Here is a 20,144-nt window from a genome sequence, read left to right on the forward strand (position 1 = left end):
TTTCACATCATGAATACGAAGGGCTGGATACCTGGAGCCAAATTAGTAATATTTCAGACGGAATTCTGTTCCCGAGTGAATAGACCGGTTTGAAATATAAAACTCCAGGAAACTCCACTTCTGGAGCTTGTCTCTCCAAAATGACATAACCCAGCACATCGCGGTCCAACTTGGTGCTTGAGAGATGGCGGTGGGCGCACAAGCCTCGGTGCAAACCAAGTTAAGCTAGAGAAGGGCACCTTGGTTGAGTCGATAGACTCCCAAGTACAAAGCCAAAAGGCACGAAAGAGAGGTAGGGGATCAGAGCGCAGAATTAAGGGGGAAACTTGCTTGAGTTAATTTAGGAAAACCTTTATTGGGCACGTGGGGTAGATGCATTTTTATCAGGAACCCAAAGCAAATCAAAGGAAGTGGGCCCCATCCCTGGAGGACATTCCAGTCTCGAACTAGCAACCAGTGCAAACAAGATGTAATAATTAAAGTAGTTGAGAGAAAAGGGAGTGGGGGCCATTGTGCCTAAATTTCCTCAAGGGGGGGTGGATTCCCAGCCACTTTGGGCGCGTTAACTGCGTCCAGGGCCGTGACTTGGTGGCTGGTCGCCCCAGGCGTCTGGATCTGCGGCGCGCGGGGATTCTCTCGACGGTGGGCAGCGCAGGGGAATTGGGCGAGCGTGCGCCGGCGCTCTAGCCAGGTGAAGGGGAGGGCCTATAGGATTCTCCTTGTTTGCACTGAAAGGTGTGTTGGGCTCGGGAGCGGCTTTTCCGGGGTTCGGCAATTGCCCCAGCCACCTCCCGGCTGCCGTTGGCCAGTCCCTCCCACCGCGGTTCGCTCTACCAGGCGCCGCACCCTGGGCAGCTGCGCGCCCTGGGCCTCACCTCTAGCCTCCTTTCGCCTCCCCGCGTCTGGCCTTTTCTCTTGACCCTTCAAAACCTTCAGCTTCGTTCCTCCCAGTCAGACTTTCCTTGAGCCCCCCACACCTCTGGTACCTCCAGTAGGGACCCTTGTCCGCGATTCCGCGCCTTTTACCCCTCACTCTTTTCCCGTCTGGCCTAATCTACCATCTGGGAGGCAACCACCTCTTCCCCGCCCCTCTGGCCTCTCCTTCCACCCCTCTCGCTCTTGCCTCTTCATTCATCTAGCCATTGTCTACCGCCCCCTCCTTCCCCTCCCCAAGTGGCCTCCTCCCCCACCGCTGCCACGTAGTGGTTTGAAGGAGCCAATGGGCCGGCGCCGCCAGGTGTCTCTTACCTGCACCACGTGGGGGAGGGGGAAGGGGCGGGCAGGTAGAGCCACATCCCAAAACAGAAAAGCTTTCAGCCATTGCGCGCGCCTCCCGAGGGTACAGCCCAGCTCCAGGCTTTTTCATAAACGCACGGGCAATTGAATACAAAAAGGACAGGCCTCCCGCACCCTCCTTCCCACCCCCCTTCCTGCCCTGGGTGTGGAGCACCGGCCAGGTGTGGGCTTGGGAGGTTGGTTACCGCCTTTTGCACCAGCGGCAGCGAGGAGGAGGGGGGGTGGGCGCTCTTTCTTTTTCTCTTAGAAGGTTTTAGCACAGGTTTTCCCGTTCTCACTTCCACCCCGCCTCACCGCCTCCCGACCCCCCTTCTCCCCCTCCCCACCTATCGTCATGACGGCGTCTCCGGATTACTTGGTGGTACTTTTTGGGATCACTGCTGGGGCCAACGGGGCCAAGCTGGGCTCGGATGAGAAGGAGCTGATCCTGCTGTTATGGAAAGTCGTGGATCTGGCCAACAAGAAGGTATTTCTCCGTGTCCTTGTCCAAAGCGTGGGGCAAGAAGTTTGTTGTGCAAGTTTCGGGGAGGGGGTAGGTAAATAAGTACTCAGTTTGCCCACTTGTGGGGCTGGACCCGAGGCCTAGAGAATTCAGAGTAAAACCAAACTTGTTGGTCAACCGCCTTGAAGCCATTTCAGTCTTCCGAAACCTGCTCAGGTGGAGAGGCCCGGAGCTGCTGAGACGGGTTGTTTGGCGGTCGGGGGACCCTGGGCCGAAACGGAGTGGCCTTCCCGGGCCCTGGAGCCCACTTCCCAGGCCTTTGCGACTTGATCCGGGTGGGGGTGGGGTAGGGGGCAGGGACGCGCCGGCCGCTGGGCCACAGGAGCCGCTGTAGTCTAGTGAGCTTGGCTTATGCAGCTGGACCCCTGCGGAGGCGCGGGCCGCCCCAACGGGGGAGGGAGGGGGAAGAGCCGAGGATCCGGAATCAAGAGGGGAAACTGACCCCCTGTTTCTCTCCCCCTGGAGGTGGGACAGTTGCACGAAGTACTAGTTAGACCGGATCAGTTGGAACTGACGGAGGATTGCAAAGAAGAAACTAAAATAGACGCCGAAAGCTTATCCTCCGCGCCTCAGCTGGACCAAGCCCTCCGACAGGTGACAGCCCTGGGTCACACCGCCCACTTAAATCCGGGCTATCTTGGCTGCCGCACAACGGGACCCAACCCCACTGCCGCAAGTTCTCCCGGGTGGTTGCCGCGTGTCCCTGGGGCTGGGTGGTGGGACTCCGAGTCGCTTGGGGAGCCTGGCCCGGGAACTGGAAGAGGTCGCTGCTCCTTTTCGCTTCCTCACCCAAACTACCCAAATTCGCTAGTTTTCGAAAGACTGCCTAGAGTAGTTCCTGGGGTCGGAGAGTCAGCAGCGTTTAACCATTTGAATGGCCCGCGGAGCTAGGTGAATCCTATAGTCCGCACCTCCAGGTTCTAGACCCCAAACGCTGCAGTCCCCTGGAGGTTCGGGTCTGTGGCTCCACCTTGGAGCAGGGGGCGCTATGGTTAGGTGTGCCGGCCAACTTGGCGTTGTGTGATGGAAGCGGCCAGAGTTTTGGTCAGAACCTGAAAGAGCCCAAATGCTTTTAGTCTTCTGAATTTCCAAAGAAAGTCTCGACTCTATCATGTTTTTAATGGCCTCGATCCCATTCTCAAGTAAAGTTTGGGTCACCGTGGAACTGGTGGAATCCCCTTATTGGAATTGAGGTAACCTAAAAACTGGCAGTTCCGGGGCTGACGGTTGCTGGATCTGGGGCTAGGGCGGGGCGCTTAACACCTGCGCACCGGTGAATACCCTGAGCTCTCACGGCCTCTGCCCTAGCACATGAGTTTCGAATTATAGGAGAAGGTTCTCTTTTCAGGGATGTATTCCAGGTTCGTGTTACTGGCCTTTACAGAGGTCTGTATACCCATTATCCGCTTTGTTTATTAGAAATTGGTTTCTTTCTTAAACCTGGCACATCCAAACATAAAGTAACTCTGGGGAATGATGTAATTTGAAGGCAATCTGCAAGGAAAGCAGACTTCTGATTTGTCTTCAATGAGTTTATTGTAAAAATAGAAGGCAGAACAAGAAGGGAAAACGCACTTAGCCTAAACTGCGGATTGGATGGAAAGCGTCCTTACCTATCTAAGGGATTTGGGGAGTCTGATCCAGCAACGTCCCTTTTCAGGGTCCTCGGCATGACTTTTTTTCTGGTTATCACCAAGTGGGCCATTTTGAAGAGTTTGTAAACCCTGCATCAGTTGTATTCCTCCCTCTCTGTCTTATTCTTTCAGTTTAACCAATCAGTGAGCAATGAACTCAATATCGGGGTAGGGACTTCCTTCTGTCTCTGTACTGACGGGCAGCTTCATGTCAGGCAAATTCTGCATCCTGAGGCTTCCAAGAAGGTAAGAGTGCTGCCTTCTGGAAAAATGGTTGACTCTTGGGATCAATGGAAGCTTTTAAGAAAACTGACTTAGCCAAATGATTCTGTTTTTAAAAACTTGCAGGTGGGGAGTTATTTAATGGGACCATAATTCCACTTTGGGAAGATTAAAAAAACACTCTGGAACGGATGGTTGCAAAATGCTCATGTACTTAGTGCTTCTGAAGTGTACACTTAAATTGCTAAAACTGGACCTGAGGTGTAGCTCAGTGAAAGAGCACATTTGTAGCACGTGTGGATTTGCTTCCCCAGCACCACACACAAATATTAAAATGTTAAATTTAGTAGTAAGTATATTTTATCACAATTACATAATGAATGACAATTTCATGGAGATGTTCAGGATTGTGGTATCAAGTTTTCAAGATGCTTGACATTCTCCCTTTTCGAAAGTTAGCATGGAGTTTGATATTTTGACAAAATAATCACAAGTAGGAAAGCAAGAATGGTATTTTAAAATGCATTACAATATTGTCATTCCTGGAAATAGTTTATCCTAAAAAGGAAGGTGCCAAAAAGTTCGACTCTACCATTTTAATTATAATTCATTAAAAAGCCTGCTTAAATAACACCTGTACAACTAGTGAAATATTAATTATGGCACACTTTGTTCAATTTTAAGTGAACGTTCAAAACTAAATCTTCTATCCAATCTATAGGGTCAGACCCATCTTTTAATTCTGTTAACTTTTTTGGTGTGGAAAAGACTATGGAGTGAGAAAAATAGTCTTTTCATGGATATATTGTGATTTCTCTCCCTGGGAATGCTACTTAGGGAACAATGAAGAGCATAGACAGCTCACCCAGGGTAACCAATCACTGCTAATCTAGTTGCTCTTAACTACTAAAATTAGTTTAAGCAGTAATCTCATTGTGGTAGGCAGGCACTGGGTTTGAAAAGATAAGAATATAGTTAGGTAACTATATGAGGCAAGTCTTACGATGAAAAATGTAGATTAACAATTGATGGCACCAGCAAGTATAGTCAATACAGATTTTCTTTAGTCTCTCAAGTAGAGAAAGCTGGGAAATTAGTTAAGTGTATAATAATTTAAAACGTCTGAAGATGAAATCCAAGTTTCTCTGCCTTGATGGTTAAGGTGATCACTCCTTTTATAAGAACTTTAGCATTTCTTCAGTTTTATTAAGAGCTAGATCATTTGCTGTACCCTTGAACTATAAAAACATGTGAATTATTTTTTTACCCCCAAAATTCATATGGGGGATGTAATTCTTATTGGGCCATAGGAAAACAACTGTTTCCATTATTTTAGATGGATTGCTTTGGGTACGGAAAACCTCAAGAAAAAAGTTTTCCTGAGTTGGTTTTATTAGGATTGATTAAATATAAGAAAACAATTTAGTATACTAAAAGTCATTTTATATATTAGTTTATAAGCAAAAATGGCAAAATATAAAAGAATATGTAGAGAGCATTCGATTAAAATGTTTTACATAAGCATATGTAGATATTTCAGACTTCTATAGAAAAACATTTTTACAAGGAACATTCATCCTATACAAATACACTCAGCCTCTAATTTAACATAAATTAACATTTCATAAGCACTAACTAAAATGTTCAGTATTTTAAATGGACACAGCTCTATTTATTTTTATTTATTTTATTTTGGTACCAGTACTTGAATCCAGAGGGCCTTAACCACTGAGCCACATCTCCAGCCCTTTTTCGTGTATGTGTGTGTTGGGGGGGGTGGGGGTGCCAAGAATTGGACTTGGAGGCACTCAACCACTGAGCCACATCCCCAGCCCTATTTTTTGTATTTTATTTAGAGACAGGGTCCCACTGAGTTGCTTGGGGCCTACTAAATTGCTAAGGCTGGCTTTGAACTTGCCATCCTCCCCCTTCAGCCTCCCAAGCCACTGGGATTGCAGGTGTGTGCCAGCTTGGACACAGCTATTTAAATTGATCCTTTATTACTGTATATGCAGTTTTTAAATGAATATTTTTGTAGTTAACTGAGAATTCATGATTCTTTTGGTAGTTAACTTTTTGTTTCTTTGTACTAGGAATCGAACCCCCGGGAGTTTTACACTGAACTACATCCCCAGTGCTTTATTTTTTTATTTTTCTCCCATTTCCTGGGGGTCGGGGATCTCGCTAAGTTGTCAAGGCTGGCTGTGAACTTGAAATCATCCTACCCAAGATTCCTGAGTCTTTACCACACCCAGATAAATTTTTTTTTAATTATTCAATGAGTGTTTTTTGTTGTCCACAAAAAAAAAAAGTGTAATATTTGCCAACATAGTTGCTTTGTTTAGTAACCACATGAGTGCTGCTTGGAGTCGAGAACAGCTGGGAACCATTTCTTTTGAGATTTGTTTTATGTATATATATAAATAATATATACATACATACAAACACACAAAGTTTGTATGTATATATGTATACATACATATATTTATACATATATACATACAAAGACACAAAGTCTAATTTGAGTTTACAGGTATATCCTAAAATAGTGGTTGGGAAAACTGATGTGGGATTGTAAATTAGCACGGAAATAATCCTTTTCAGTTAATCAGGAATTTACTATCTTAATCTAATTTGGTACTAACAATGTGCATTATTAGAACCCAAGCGTAGTTAGAACTGCTAAATTTTCCATCTTGTACACCTTTGCATCTGTATGAAAACTGATGACTGAAAATTATAACAACCCAGATATATTAAAGCTTCGGAAATGTTTTGAATGAAATGCATAATGGAGTAGAAACATTGTAATCCAGTTCATTAAAATAAGATGGATCATGTGTGTGTCCCCGTCCGGTATATAAGTTCTAATGCAATAATAGAACCAGCTATTAAAAATCTTTTATTAAATTTCATATTTTAAAAAAAAATCCTGGTAAAATGTGCCTACATTCAATTTTTAAGTTCCTAATTACTAGAGAAACACTGAGCAAATTTATCTAGTTAACTTGTCTACCTTGTCCTTCTTCAGAATGTATTACTACCTGAATGCTTCTATTCCTTTTTTGATCTTCGAAAAGAATTTAAGAAATGTTGCCCTGGTTCACCTGATATTGACAAGCTGGATGTTGCAGCAATGGCAGAGTGTATCCTTTAAATGATTAATGAAGAATCACTTGAATATAGCTCCAGGTGAAAAAAATTGCAATTTAAAAAACTTTTAAATGTTTTAAACTTTATCAGAGTATGGATGATATTGTCTGGTCCAACGTTTATATACTGTACTAGGAGAAACAAATAGTACACTTCAATGAATCATTCAAAGTAGTTACAATTAAATGAAGTTGAATGGACTTAGACATAGATTTTTGTGAAGGTGACTGCATTTAAAATAAGATTCAGTTACAGATGATGGGTATTTTCTGGCTGAGGGGTGTGATGAGTTGGAGAATTTGAAGACTTTCCTATCTTTGATGTAAACGCCAAGTCTACCAGGTCTTAGGGTTTCTCTTGTGTTCTTTGGAATGGATAACTTTATTTTTTAATTAATGGGTATATATCCTTTAGAAACTGCAGTTCATTTATTTCCTCTTTTTTTTTTTAACCTTTATTTATTTTTATGTGGTGCTGAGCAGTGAACTCAGTGCCTCACACACACTAGGCGAGCGCTCTACCTCTGAGCCATAACTGCAGTCCCTGATTTCCTCTTTTAACCTCTCAGTTTCTCAAATACATACAAGATTATGGTGGTTATTATAAGGCATCTTTGGGGATGATAAAATAGGGTCAGTATTGTCCCCCAAATCTTTACTTATCAAGGGAGTATATTTAATGCACTAATTATTATAAAAGTGAATATTTGTAATCATAAATCTTGAAGTTATGAATGACCCATTATCTCGCTTCTAGTAAGTCTTTAAAGTGTTAACTAATAAGCAGTCAGGTGCTACTGTATCAAATGGAAAGTGAATAATAGGTTAGGCCACTCCCCCAAAGCACTGAGAATTGTTTTAAAGTCAAATCTAAGTTTCTTTCAGGAATTTGGGAGTTGTAGATTTTTTTATTTTTCTTTTTTTTTTATTTTTTTATTTTTTTAAATTTTTTTTTGACCAAGAGTTGAACCTAGGGGTGCTTACCACTGAGCTACACCCCCAGACATTTTTCTTTTTATTTTGGAACAAGGTCTTGCCAAGTTCCTGAGGCTGACCTTGAACTTGCAGTCTTCCTATCTCAGCCTCCACTAGAATTACAGACATGGATGGGCCACCATGCCCAGCTGTATATGCTTACTCTTAAACTTTTTTATTTTCAAGAGCTAAAGCCTGCATTTTATTATATTTAGTTAGGTCCTCCTACCCATATGATTTTATTTAATTTAACTGTCTCCTGAAAACCCTTTTCTTCCAATTCAGTCACATTAGGAGTTACGGCTTAAGATAGACATTTTGGGTGTGCTTAGCTTATGCTAAACTATTTGACACATTGGTACAAAATAGAGAAGAAAAATATCTAGAAAAAACATCAGGGGTGTGGGTATAGCTCAGTGGTGGACTATGTGCTTAACATGGTCAAGGGTCTTTTCATCCCCAGTGAGCATGTGCATGCTTGCACTTAGACGCTCACAACCATCAGTAAATAAGGGAATTTTTAAGTCTTGTAACATCCCAATTTTGAAAAATATGACAATTTTAGTAGGTATAGGCAGTATTTATGAATTATCTCCAACTAGTTCCTTTTTTTTTTTTTTTTTAAACAGTTTGTAGGGTGTTTTTTTGCGTGGGGCCGGGGGTGTGCTGCTGAAGATTGAGTGCAGGACCTCACACATACCGGCAAGCACTCTAGCACAGAGCCACACCCCCAACCCTCAATTCTTTTTAAAGACATCATTTTCCTAGAGATTATAGGTCAACTTACTAGTAGAAATGTCCACAGCTATAAATTGGAGGTTCTTAGGTATTTCTTTTCTGTCCTTCCTTTTAATTCTATGTCTTTGAGCATACACTGGCAGTTTTTTCAAGTGCTGTACTGATGAAAATCAGAAATATTTGACTACAGTAGAGAGATTGTGAACAAAGCTAAGTTGGGCTCTATTTCATGAGGATCATAACTGAAATTTGAGGCAGGCTTTCATGACCATTTAGCCATGCATTCATTGAAATGACAGGATTTTATAGTTCTTTTAAAATAACTTCTTGAGGGGAGTGATATTGGCCAGATTATATTGTTATAGTGAGTATTGTGTACGAATATGTAACAAGATCCCATTAGTATGTACAACTATAATGCACCAATTAAAAAGTGGGAAATAAGATTTAAAAACAAATAACTTTTTTATAGTTTAGTCTCCTTGGACTTAAATCAAGAGAATCTTAGATGTATAGTGTTAGCAACTAAAATGTAGATTTTAATCTTAATTTTTTTTTTCCTGTAGTGGTGATTGAACCAAGGAATGTTCTACCAACACTGAGCTGCATCTCACTTTTTTTTTTTTTTTTTTGGAGACAGGGGCTCACTAAGTTGATGAGGCTATCCACAAACTTGTAGTTCTCTTGCCTCAGCCTCTGAAATAGCTCAGATTACAGGTGCGTGCCATTTATACCTGGCTGGTTAATAGCATTTTTAGACTACTAAGTAGAAAATAAACATGAAAGTGTAACATTAATCAAAACATTTTTAAAAAATTAAAAAAAAATTTAAGATTAAGTAGGTACAGTGGTTCATGCCTGTGATTCTGCTCAAGAGGCTAAGTTTGGAGGATCCCAGTTTGAGGCCAACATCTTCAATTTAGTGAGACCCTGTCTCAAAAAGGGTTAGGAATATAGCTCAATGCTCCAGCACTTCCCTAGCATTTGCAAGGCTTTGGATTTAATCTCTGGTACTGCGGGAGGTGGGGGGGGGGGGGGGGATTCAATCTTTGTTGGCAATTTATTTATTTATTTTTTTCATTGCTGCTGCAATCAATTATTTTAAGGTTCTTTTTCAGAGAAATAGGTATTTTCCTGATGAGGCCACCAAAAATTTTTTTGTTTGTTTTAATTTTTTTTTTTTTTTAGTTGTCAATAGATTTATTTATTTATTTATGTGTGATGTTGAGTATGGAACCCAGTGCCTCAGACTTGCCAGGCAAGTGCTCTACCACTGAGCCACAACTCCAACCCAACCACCAAAACAATTTTTGAGGTCAAAAGCAATCTTACTAAATCTGCTTATCAACCATGCTCATCTATGCAAAGAGTTTTGCAAAACTCTGCAAGAGTTTTATCCTTTCCCACCACTAAGCCGTTTTCCTTGCTAATATGGAAATGACCCTGACTTTGGAAACAAAGCTAGTCAAGGAATATCCTTGATAGTTTTGCCAAGTAGATGGAGAGTCATTTGCTCTTGTTAGATTACCTGTTCCAGGTAAACCAGTGGTGGAGGAAGAGAGGCTCCTGCCAATACTGCAAAAGGAGCAATTTGCAGGTTTACATGCTTGTATAATTTTTCTTGTGGCATCTTTTAATTTTTAACTAATGTGTTGGTGATTGAACCCAGAACCCAGGGTCCTGTGCATGCTAAGCATGTACTCTACCACTGAACTACACTCCCAGTCTGTATTCTTATTTGGTGTTTTTAGATGAAGGTGAAGAAATATGGATTTGTTTGGAAACTCGATGGCTTCACAGTACTATGTTAATGGACTTTTTTTTTTTTTTTTTTTTTTTAAAACAACAGTTTTAGATTCAGAGCAAAATAGAGCAGAATGTACAGCGTTCCCGTAAGACCTGCTTTCTCCCTCACCACCCGCTCCTCCTTCCCTCACTGTCAACATGCTGTACCACAGTGGTATTTTTGTTAAAAATTGATGACCATATGTTGACATTATCATCTGAAGTCCATTGTTTACATTAGAGTTCACATTTGATGGTGTATATTCTTGGGTTTTGACAAATGTATACTGATGTGTATCCATCATTGCATATGATAATGTGTTGTCATACCAGCATAGTATAGAATAACTTAATTGTACTTTCTGTTCCACCTGTTCATTCCTCCTAATAACCTTATATTGTCTCTGTAGTTTTACCTTTTCCAGGATGCCACATAATTGAAATCAAATAGTATGTAGCCTTTTCAGATGGGTTTTTTCTTAAACCTAATGATATATATTTAAGGTTCCTTCATGTATTTTCATGGCTTGATTGTTCATTTCTTTTTAGTGCTGCATAATATTCCATTGACTGGATGTACCACAGTTTATTCACTCTCCTATTGAAAGACAACTTTGTTATTTCCAGGTTGCTTTACTATGGCTAAAGCTGCTGTAAACATCTTTGAACAGGTTTTTCTGTGGGTGTGTTTTCAATTCATTTGGGTAAGTATCAAGAAGTGTGATTGTTGGATGGCATATGTTGAGTGTAATTTTTTATACTGCAACTGCAATGTTTAGCACATTTTTGTAGGAGAAAGCCATGAAACCTTGGATTTTTAAAAAATGTTGAACTTGATTATGCAGCATTTCAAGGTGTGTATAGAGGACGGAAGAAAATCTTTTTAGGCAAGTGCTCTACCACCAAGCTTCATTCCCAGCCCATTGTTGTTAGTTTCTAATGGAAGAGAAGACTAAAGACAAAGTTGTAGTCACAGAATCTGGGCACTCTTGGACCAGAGAGGCCCTGTCACTGTGCAGTGTTGCCTTCTCCAAGCCTCACTTTTATCTTGGGTATTCCCACTTGAGAGCTATGTTGGTGTGAAAGTGTGACCACTTTGATAAAAGGTTTGGGAATTTCTTGAACGCAGTTCTGGTTCTAATTTTAGTGGTTCTTTCCCTCTTTGTATTTGTTCTTAAGAACTCTCTCTGATATTGGTGTTAGGCTTCTGAGTTGTTCCAGTTGCTGGTGTGTTACCTGCTCCTTAATTGTGCAATACCATTTGAGAAGACCTTATCTAGCAGGTAAACTGTAGATTGCATTTGGTAAGCTTTATTTAATCAGGTGAGGTGGTGAGAGTTTGATAGGGGTGGTGCTTCTGTGATTTCTTCTCTTCTCCCTTTTTCCTCCTCTCCCTCCTTCCTCCTCCTCCACTGTTTTTTTTTGTTTTTTTTTTTTTTTCTTTTTTGATAGGGGGCTGAGGATTGAACTCTGGATCACTTGATCACTGAACCTCGTCTCCAGCCCTATTTTGTCTTTTCTTTAGAGACAGGGTCTCACTGAGTTGTTTAGGATCTTGCTGAGTTGCTGAGGCTGGCTTTGAACTCGAGATCCTCCTGCCTCATCCTCCTGAGCCTCTGGGATTATAGGCATGTGCCACAGTGCCTGGCTCTCCTTTTTTTTTTTTTCTTTTAAGAAATTATCTTAGATCCCTTGGAGAAATTAATACTAGTTATCTACTTCTATGGAAAAGATGTTTTGATTATGATGCTGTTTGTGTAAGTAGCTTTTATTTATTTTTAAAAATAAATCTTGGGGTTTCCTCACTAATGTTGGATGGAATTACTTCCTGATTTCTTAATCTGTTTTTAGTTTCCTTATTCTTGAACTGATTTATTCTCATTAATCAAGACTTCTACCATTGTACTTCAATTTTCTAAGCCTTTATTAAGAACTTATTTTTAATAAAGTGCAGAAAGGAACCATCAGGTTTAGGGTTACAGATCACTGATGTAGTATCACTCAGTGGTAGAGCACATGCTTTTTTTAGCCTGTGTGAGATTGTAGCTTCAGTCTCTCACGACACACACACACCCCAAAGAAAAAGGTAAGCTGTCATAGTTTTCTACCCCTGTGTTGGGTGGCAAGTGGGTATCACCCTCATTTTGTGGCTGGGGACACCAAGGCTTAGAAGTTTTTTCCTTTATCTTAAGTTAGATGCTCCAGCATCGATCTAATGCAAAAATCCTACTCATTCATGGGAGAGTAAAAGTCTAAAACCTTAAGAACATGTGTTGAATACTTAGGTCATCTCACTTTTAAAAATCTTTTTAAATTTATATTTTCCTGAGCACATCTCAGCTGAGCCATTCAATAGTAACCTGAAGCTTATTTTGTAAACTTTCTGTTCCGCTGCTGGGTGTTGTATCCCTGTATGTTTACCATGATTATCAAACACCATTTCACTAGTTCAGCTTCCCATCATTGGAATTTAAAAACAAAAAAAATGACTAAACCACTCTTGTCTGCAGCCCATAGGTTAGTGGGGAGTGCGTGTGTATGTGTTTCACCATTTCTTGATGGGAGTAAAGGATTCGGATACATGCACAGGGGCTTGCTCTAGCCAAGGGATATTGGCCTGTTTTCCCCATAGATGAAAAATTGAAATGGGGAAAATGGCCTCAAGAGCAGAATGGTTAAGAACAATCTCTGGAGTGAGATTTACTCTGGTCAGTTTGTTTACGCTCAGCCGCCTCAGTTTTCTGAATTAAAATGGGAAAGACTGTAGGGAGGAATGGGGATAGTGTGTACGGCTGCATGGCCAGAGCCTGCCTGCCCCACAGTCTGCAGTGTTGACTGAGCCTGTGTTCATCACTGGATGACTGGGTGTCTTCCATGAAAATAATCTGTGAGGATTTCTAAAAGGACTTCCTTATTGATTTTAAACCTTGTGTTAACTATTCTGCACTTATTTATTTTTTTTTTCTTAACCTCAGGTGAGAGTGGATATAGAACTTTCAAAGCATCAGCTACAAGTTAGTACAGGTAAACTTCAAGGTTAATTTGGCGTTTTCATTTGTAAAATACTGTGTGAATGTGGCTCATTCTACACTTAGGTACTTATTTGTTCTGATGAATTGAACTGGGCCATTGTAGTTGTATAGACCTTCATTGCCCTGCTTAAAAGGTTAAAGGGAAGCACTGAATTTTCCTTGTCCTTCTCTTCATATGAAAGAGATTTAAAATGTCCCCAAGTGTACAGTTAAGCTGTGCTGGTAATTGACCCTGTTAGCTAGAGGGGGAAAAGAATTATCTTTGGCATCACTTCGACATGATGTGGCCAAACCAGTGAATACATTGGCTTGTGGTCTGTGACAAATTAAGTGACTAGAAGTACTCAGTTTCTTGCTAGCTCTCAGAGTCGTGTTGATTTTGTGTGGTTTATTTTAATTACAAAATAATATATCTTTTAAAACGTGAGTTTGGTAATTCTAGTATAACATTTGTTTTATAAAGCTTTAGAAGATTTCATTTTATTTTCTTGAAATCTCCTTCTAATCGGTTTATCCTATATAAATGTCTTCTTCCAAAGTGAAGTTTTTTTTGTCTCCGTCCCATTAACTTCTACCTCCATCTTATTTCTTTCTTCTAGGGTGTACTTTGGTCTGTTGGGTGGGTTTGAGATTCTTTCACATGGCTTTTCATTATAATGTCTCGTTAGGTAGGGATCTGTTTTTTTTTTTCTTCCAAATAAGTTTCTGAGAAATAAAAGTAAAGTTTTAGAGCTTTTTCCCCCAGCATTTTATTGCTGCTATATAAAATTTTGTTACTTTGGTTCTTCGTTTGCTTGTGTGAGCATGCTGAGGATTGAACCCGGGGACCTTGTGTGTGCTGGCCAAGCACTCCACCACTGAGCTGCACCCCTGAGCTGCTTCAGTGGCATTTGTGATTTGTTTCTTTCAGAGCTCACTTTAAAACTGACTGGGACAGTAGCTCAGTGGTGAAACGGGAACTTACAAGAGGCCCTGGGTTCAATCCCTAGCACCAAAAAGGGGGTGGGGAGGGGTAACTTGTATATTGAACCTGTTTTTTTGTTTGTTTTTTTGTTTGTTTTTTGGTGGCTGGGGATCAAACCCAGGGACTTGTGCTTGCAATGCAAGCACTCTACCGACTGAGCTATCTCCCCAACCCCTTGAACCTGTTTTTTAACTTAACACATTTCATTCCAGGGTAGTTATTACTTTCTTCTTCCCTTTATTTTCCTTCACATGCGTATAGGAAATTCAGATCTTGGAGTACTGCTTGATTTTTCTGTTGCTGGGTTTATTGGTTTGCTGCTCCTTTGTTAATTGCCACAGGTTTTTAAAAAATATTACTGGCAACATAGGTAATTGTGTTATGCTATAAACAAAAAATAAAACGGAGCTGGGGAGGTGGCCCACTGGTAGAGTGCTTGCCATGGATTCACAGCAAAAGAGAGAAAGAAAGATGGGAAGGAAGGAAGTAAAAAGGGAATGTTGAAAACTTGTCTTTTGATGGACCTGTGGCAGGGAGATTCTTGCTTTCAGATGGAATTCTGAATTGGTATGTAAATATGTGCTTACCTTCATTTGTTCCAGAACTAATATATTATGTGTGTGGTTCTCCTGGACCAAAAACTTAGTTTGAAAAATATTTCATTTACAAGTGAAAACTGGGTGTTCCAAAACCAAATGTGTCCATTTTCAGGCAGTCTGGAAATAACTTTTCTTTTGTGTAGATAAGCCTATATTAATGAACTTCACTGAACTTCTTTCTCTGAATTATACCATCAGCTACTGTGAGTGAGAGTTAAATTCTCAGCCTATTTCACAAGGGTGGCACTGAGGAAAGCATGCCTCCCGTTCAGATGGGAACTTCCCTAACTTGGATAAAAGGAGCGCTTCACTCGATTATAGCTGAGATGTTAGTTTTATTCCCACCCTGCCTGGCGGTACCCTTCCTCATTCCCTTGTGGCAGTTCTCATTTGTAAAGCTGGCTGAGCCTGTTTATGCTGCTGTTGCTGCCTCAAGGGCAGAATGAGTAAGCTGCACGACCAACCATAAATCAGGAGGCACAGACTCATCTTTCTTTCCCTCAAGATCAGATGTGCAGCAAGTAATTCAATATATAACTATTGATAGGGAGAAAGAATTGGTAATAAAACAATTTTTAAAAGAATACCCCCTATACCATTTATTTTTGTGTGTTTAATTCTTGTAAGGATTGACCGAACTTCTGAGAGTGTGTGTGTATAAGGAGGTGGTTTGTGCATGTAGCAGGTTGGATGACTTTTAACAGTTGTTAGCAGCTTACAGCTGCTGATCTTCTCTGTATGTGCTGGCTCACAGGGAAACATGTTGGTACGTGTTATGTAGAACTCGGTTAGTCAAATGTCAACAACATATTCTTAATTAAAAAGGAGAATTCAGTGAAAGGATTCTTCAGCTACAGATCTATTTCAACATAGGAGACTTTACATTTTGCTTTTGATCTGTCTCCTTCAGTTGGCCTTTATCTATACATTTTTAAAAGATCCTCACAAAATATGGCTCAAAACAAGTTAAGGAGAGTTTCCTAGCTTGGTGCAGGGAATTGTGTGTGCATTCAAATCTGGGCTGTTATAATTTCAGTTCATTGCCTGCCAGCTGGGTGAGTGAGTTGTGGAACATCTCTTGATCCTTGTTTTTTAGTGTAACTTACCCAGTAAGGTGATTGTGAAAATCAGAAGACCTAGGTGGGTACAAACAAAATGGTGTTTAATAAATGCCATTGTTTATGGTAGTATATTCTTAGAAGCTGTAGAATAGTTAGAGCTCAGGGGCTGTAGAGTAGTTAGAGATCAGAGGAAGGTAGGGCCCCAAATTCAGGAGATGTATAATATAGTTGAGAGTGATTTATTACAGGGGAAGCATCCAATGCACTCTTCAATTGCTGGTTGTGGCGAGGGCTTTGGAGCTATGTGGCAGTTACTCATGGTCTGTTTTTGTTGGAGGATTAGAAGGATAAAAGTGCTTTATGGGGTTGTTACTTGAGTGGAGGTAAGGTACCTCTCCATTTATGGAAGAGACTAAAGAGTAATTTGAATGGAATATGTTTTTACATTCCTATTTCTCTAAACCTAAATCTACCCTCAGTGCTGTGTTCTGGAGTGGAAAGTCATGATATGGAAAGCACTCCTGTGGCAGTCTCTGTATTGGCCAACTTTTGGCAACCTGTACTTCTGTAGCTCAGGTCAGCAAGCTTTTTCTGTAAAGGGCCAGAGATAATGTTTTAGGGTATGTGGCCTACTTACAGCCTCTGCAAATATTCTTTCACTAATCCTCTAGAAACATAAACTCCATTGGCACAAAACCATGCTGAGAACTGAGGGTGGCCTCCTGCTGTCAGAAGGTGCTTCTCTTCCAGGTTCCCCAGGGTATATGCATGCATCGGCTGATAGGGTTTTTCAGATCTCCAGTGTCAGCCTGGGCTTTAGGCAGTGTTTCCTTGGCCAGTTTTCCTCAAAATCTCTGTCCAATGATAGTCTCTTACACACAAAACATTGTCTGAGAGGTCAACTGATAGTATGGGGTAAAGCTGGAGCTATCAGGAACTGTATTAGCTTATACCAGTGGTTCTCACCCTGGGGTGATTTTTGCCCACTGGAGACACTTTTAGTTGTTATAACTTGGGGATGGGAGTAGAGGCCAACATGCTACTAAAAATCCTACAGTACCCAGAAAATCTCCCCTTCCAACAAAGAATGCAGAATAAATGCTAAGAGAAACATGGCTAACACGGCAGGTTTAGTCTCCATTTCTTGCGTAGTTTTTGCTCCTGCGTAGACCCATACAAGCCTGGAACATTAGAACTACAGGGTTCCAGACTGCTGTTTGGTGCCAGTCTATATGATGACGGTCATGAGTAGTCTTTATGAAAAGTTCTGGAAGGATTCCTATCATCTTCCTATCTCCCCAGAAAATTTAGGGCAATTATCTCCCAAAGCATCTTCAATCCTTTAGCTCTAGTTTTTCTGTCATATTGTCACAAACTTTGAAAATGGCACTGGTTTAGTACATATTTTTTTGGTATTCTCTACACAGTAACTCCAATCAGTGGTCTTCAGTCTATTGCTTGAACATCTCCTGAGATTTTCAAATCTCTAAGTGGACAGCATATCTGTCACTAGTTGATGTCAAGGGCAAGGGGGTGGGATGCAAATAGGATCTATCATTTTAGCTTGATTATTATCCTGTGAGATATACAAATAAATTCAGAGTTTTCAGTCGTGAATGTGGCTCTCAAAAAGTGTGATCATCTTGGGTTATGAAAGTAGTCACTGTGGCTACACACAGTGGTGCATGACTTGTAATCACAGCGGCTTAGGAGACTGAGACAGGAGAATTGCAAGTTCAAAACCCACCTCAGCAAGTTAAAAAGACTCTAAACAACTTAGTGAGACCCTATCTCAAAAACAGCTGGGATGTGGGTTCAGTGGTTAAGCGCCCCTGGGTTCAGTCCTGCTACCAAAAATATAAAAAGTGACTCTGGGTTCTCGGAAGAAGGGAGAGGACATCTTTTATTATTAAATACCTGCTTTGTACTCTGGGCTTGTTTTATCTCATTTAATCTTCACAAAGAGCCCAGGGAGGTAAAGATTATCACAGCTTTGGCTTTGGAGATAAGGTGAAGTTTAGTGGGGTTAAGTAATTTGCCCAGAACATATGGCTGCTTTTTTACATGTAGTATATTTAACTGCAGAGAGATAGAACCAGCTGAGGGACAACTCAAAAATGAGTTTGCCTACCTTTGTTGGGAAGCAGTGTCTCTTTACTGAGAAAGGAAGGAGGAAACTGGAGTGAAATGGAAAATGGTTTAAAATTATGAATGGAAACAGATATTGCTCACTGAATTAACTCTTCAGATAACCAGCTGTATTTCTTAGGAATTCTAGGTGAGAGCTTTCTGTATTAATACCTGGTCCTTTGAATTCGCACTAAATAGTATGAGGACACTTCCTTCATATATGTCTTCATTTTTATAATCTTATAAAATACTAGTTAGAAAGTGGTATAAAATAAGGCAAACGTTCTAGTAACCACCATTCAGATGGCTGTTTTCTTTTTTGTTGTTGTGGTGCTGGGAATTCAATCCAGGACCTTGAGCCTACCACCACTGAGTCATATCCCCAGCTTTTATTTTGAACTCTAACGAGGCAGCCCCATAGTGTTCTTTGTGCATTATCTTACATTACAAAATTCAAATTTAGACATAAAATGTGACTGTAGTATCGGAACTTAAATATTCCAGCCAGTATAGTGGTATATGCCTGTAATCTCAGCTACTTGGAAGGCTGAGGCAGGAGGATCACAAGTTTGAAAGGTAGCTGGGCAACTTGGCAAAACCCTGTCTTAAAAGAAGCTGGGGATGTAGCTCAGTGGTAGAGCACCAGCAAAACACACACATGTGAAAGAGCCATTTCAATGATTGTTAGTTTTAGGAGTAACTATTTTGATGGAGATAAATGATTTTAGAGAGACTTCTAAATCATAAAAGTTATTGGAAATCATCTGGTTTCACTCAAACAATTTAGCCACATGTTTAAGAACCACGTTTTCTGGTCTACCTAGACAGTCTACTGACGTTATCAAGGTCCACATTGAAGCCAGGCAAGGTGATGTGCTCCTGTATTCCCAGCACTCAAGAAGCTGAGGATCACTCAAGCCTCGGAGTTAGAGACCACCAGCCTGGGCCGACGACGTAGCCAGACACTGTTTCAAGAGTTTCCCTGCCATTGAGTGATGGGGAGGCTTGGATGTGTTCAAGATTTGGCTTCACCTATAACTCACTGCTATGGCCAAGGAAGGCATAGTTGCTGGAAGTGTAATGGATGTTAATACTGCTTTACAAGAGGTGCTAAAGACCACCTTCATTCACCATGGCCTTGCAGGTGGAATTTGTGAAGCCACTGAAACCTTAGATGAGCACCAAGCCCATCTTTGTGTGCTTGTATTCAACTGTAATGAGCCTGTGTATGTCAAGTTTGTGAAGGCCCTTTGTGCTGAGCACCAAAGCATCTTGATTAAGGTCAGGGACAATAAGGATGGGTAGGAGAATGGGTAGGCTTCTGTAAAATTAACTGAGAAGGTAAATGCCATTAAGTGGTTGGTTACAGTTGTGTAGTTAAGGACTAAGGTGAGGAATCTCGAGCCAAGGATGTCATCAAAGTACTTCAAATGCAAGAAATGAGCAAATAAAATATTTTTGACACACACACGGAGAACCATATTGGTCATTATTGGCTTTGAGGGCTTGAATTGCTTCTGAAATGGACTCTCCAAAAACTAGCACTTGTTACTGTCTGATAGGATGATCTAGAGGGCTCCAAAAGTGTTTTAGAAGAAAAGTACTGAGTAAAAGTAGTATAATAGAAATACTGTCATTAGTAATCTGAAGTGTCCATTTCAAACATTAGGCTGAAATCATGTACTATCTTGTGGCCTTTATTGACATATGTCATAGTTAGCATGGTCATTGCCTTGTATGTGCCATTGAGAGAGAATAAAGGATTCTAATTAACTATTGTACACTTCATCTTTGAAACCCAAACCACAGGTTTCGGCATTCATCTATTTCCTATTAACTAACTAAACAGAACTTTTACTACCAGTGATACCCCAGGACAGGACTGACTTGACTTTCACCCGAGGAGACAGAGAATTAAGGAGTATGTTTGAAGTCCTAAACGAAGGGAAAAAGTCATTCTGAGATTTCTAAAGATTTTTACCTGTCTTTCTGACTCTTGAGTTTAATTTTGATTTAGTAGTAGCCTCATTTTACCTCTTCAAAATGTTTCCTTA

The 20,144-nt window shown here is 40.8% G+C and overlaps 1 protein-coding gene and 1 pseudogene across 6 annotated transcripts in view; both read left to right on the forward strand.

Moving 5' to 3' along the window:
* The first annotated feature begins 335 nt into the window (after window positions 1–335).
* ESRP1 (epithelial splicing regulatory protein 1) overlaps window positions 336–20,144 on the forward strand; it is a 58,681-nt gene continuing 38,872 nt past the window's right edge. For 2 of the 5 annotated variants that reach the window (XM_079133996.1, XM_079133998.1), the window contains exons 1-4: window positions 341–1,762; window positions 2,264–2,392; window positions 3,565–3,678; window positions 6,686–6,800. In XM_079133996.1, coding sequence (XP_078990122.1) covers window positions 1,631–1,762; window positions 2,264–2,392; window positions 3,565–3,678; window positions 6,686–6,800 — 490 coding nt within the window. In that variant the 5' untranslated portion in view covers window positions 341–1,630. Of the gene's footprint in view, window positions 1,763–2,263; window positions 2,393–3,564; window positions 3,679–6,685; window positions 6,801–20,144 lie in introns of all 5 variants that reach the window. The other 3 variants (XM_079133999.1, XM_079134000.1, XM_079133997.1) reach the window with 3 other exon arrangements.
* LOC306657745 (small ribosomal subunit protein eS12-like) lies at window positions 18,734–20,092 on the forward strand (annotated as a pseudogene). The gene has a single exon. The product of its transcript is annotated as a small ribosomal subunit protein eS12-like (transcript).

This window comes from Sciurus vulgaris (genome assembly GCF_902686455.1).
Source record: "Sciurus vulgaris genome assembly, chromosome: 1".
Lineage (NCBI taxonomy): Eukaryota > Metazoa > Chordata > Mammalia > Rodentia > Sciuridae > Sciurus > Sciurus vulgaris.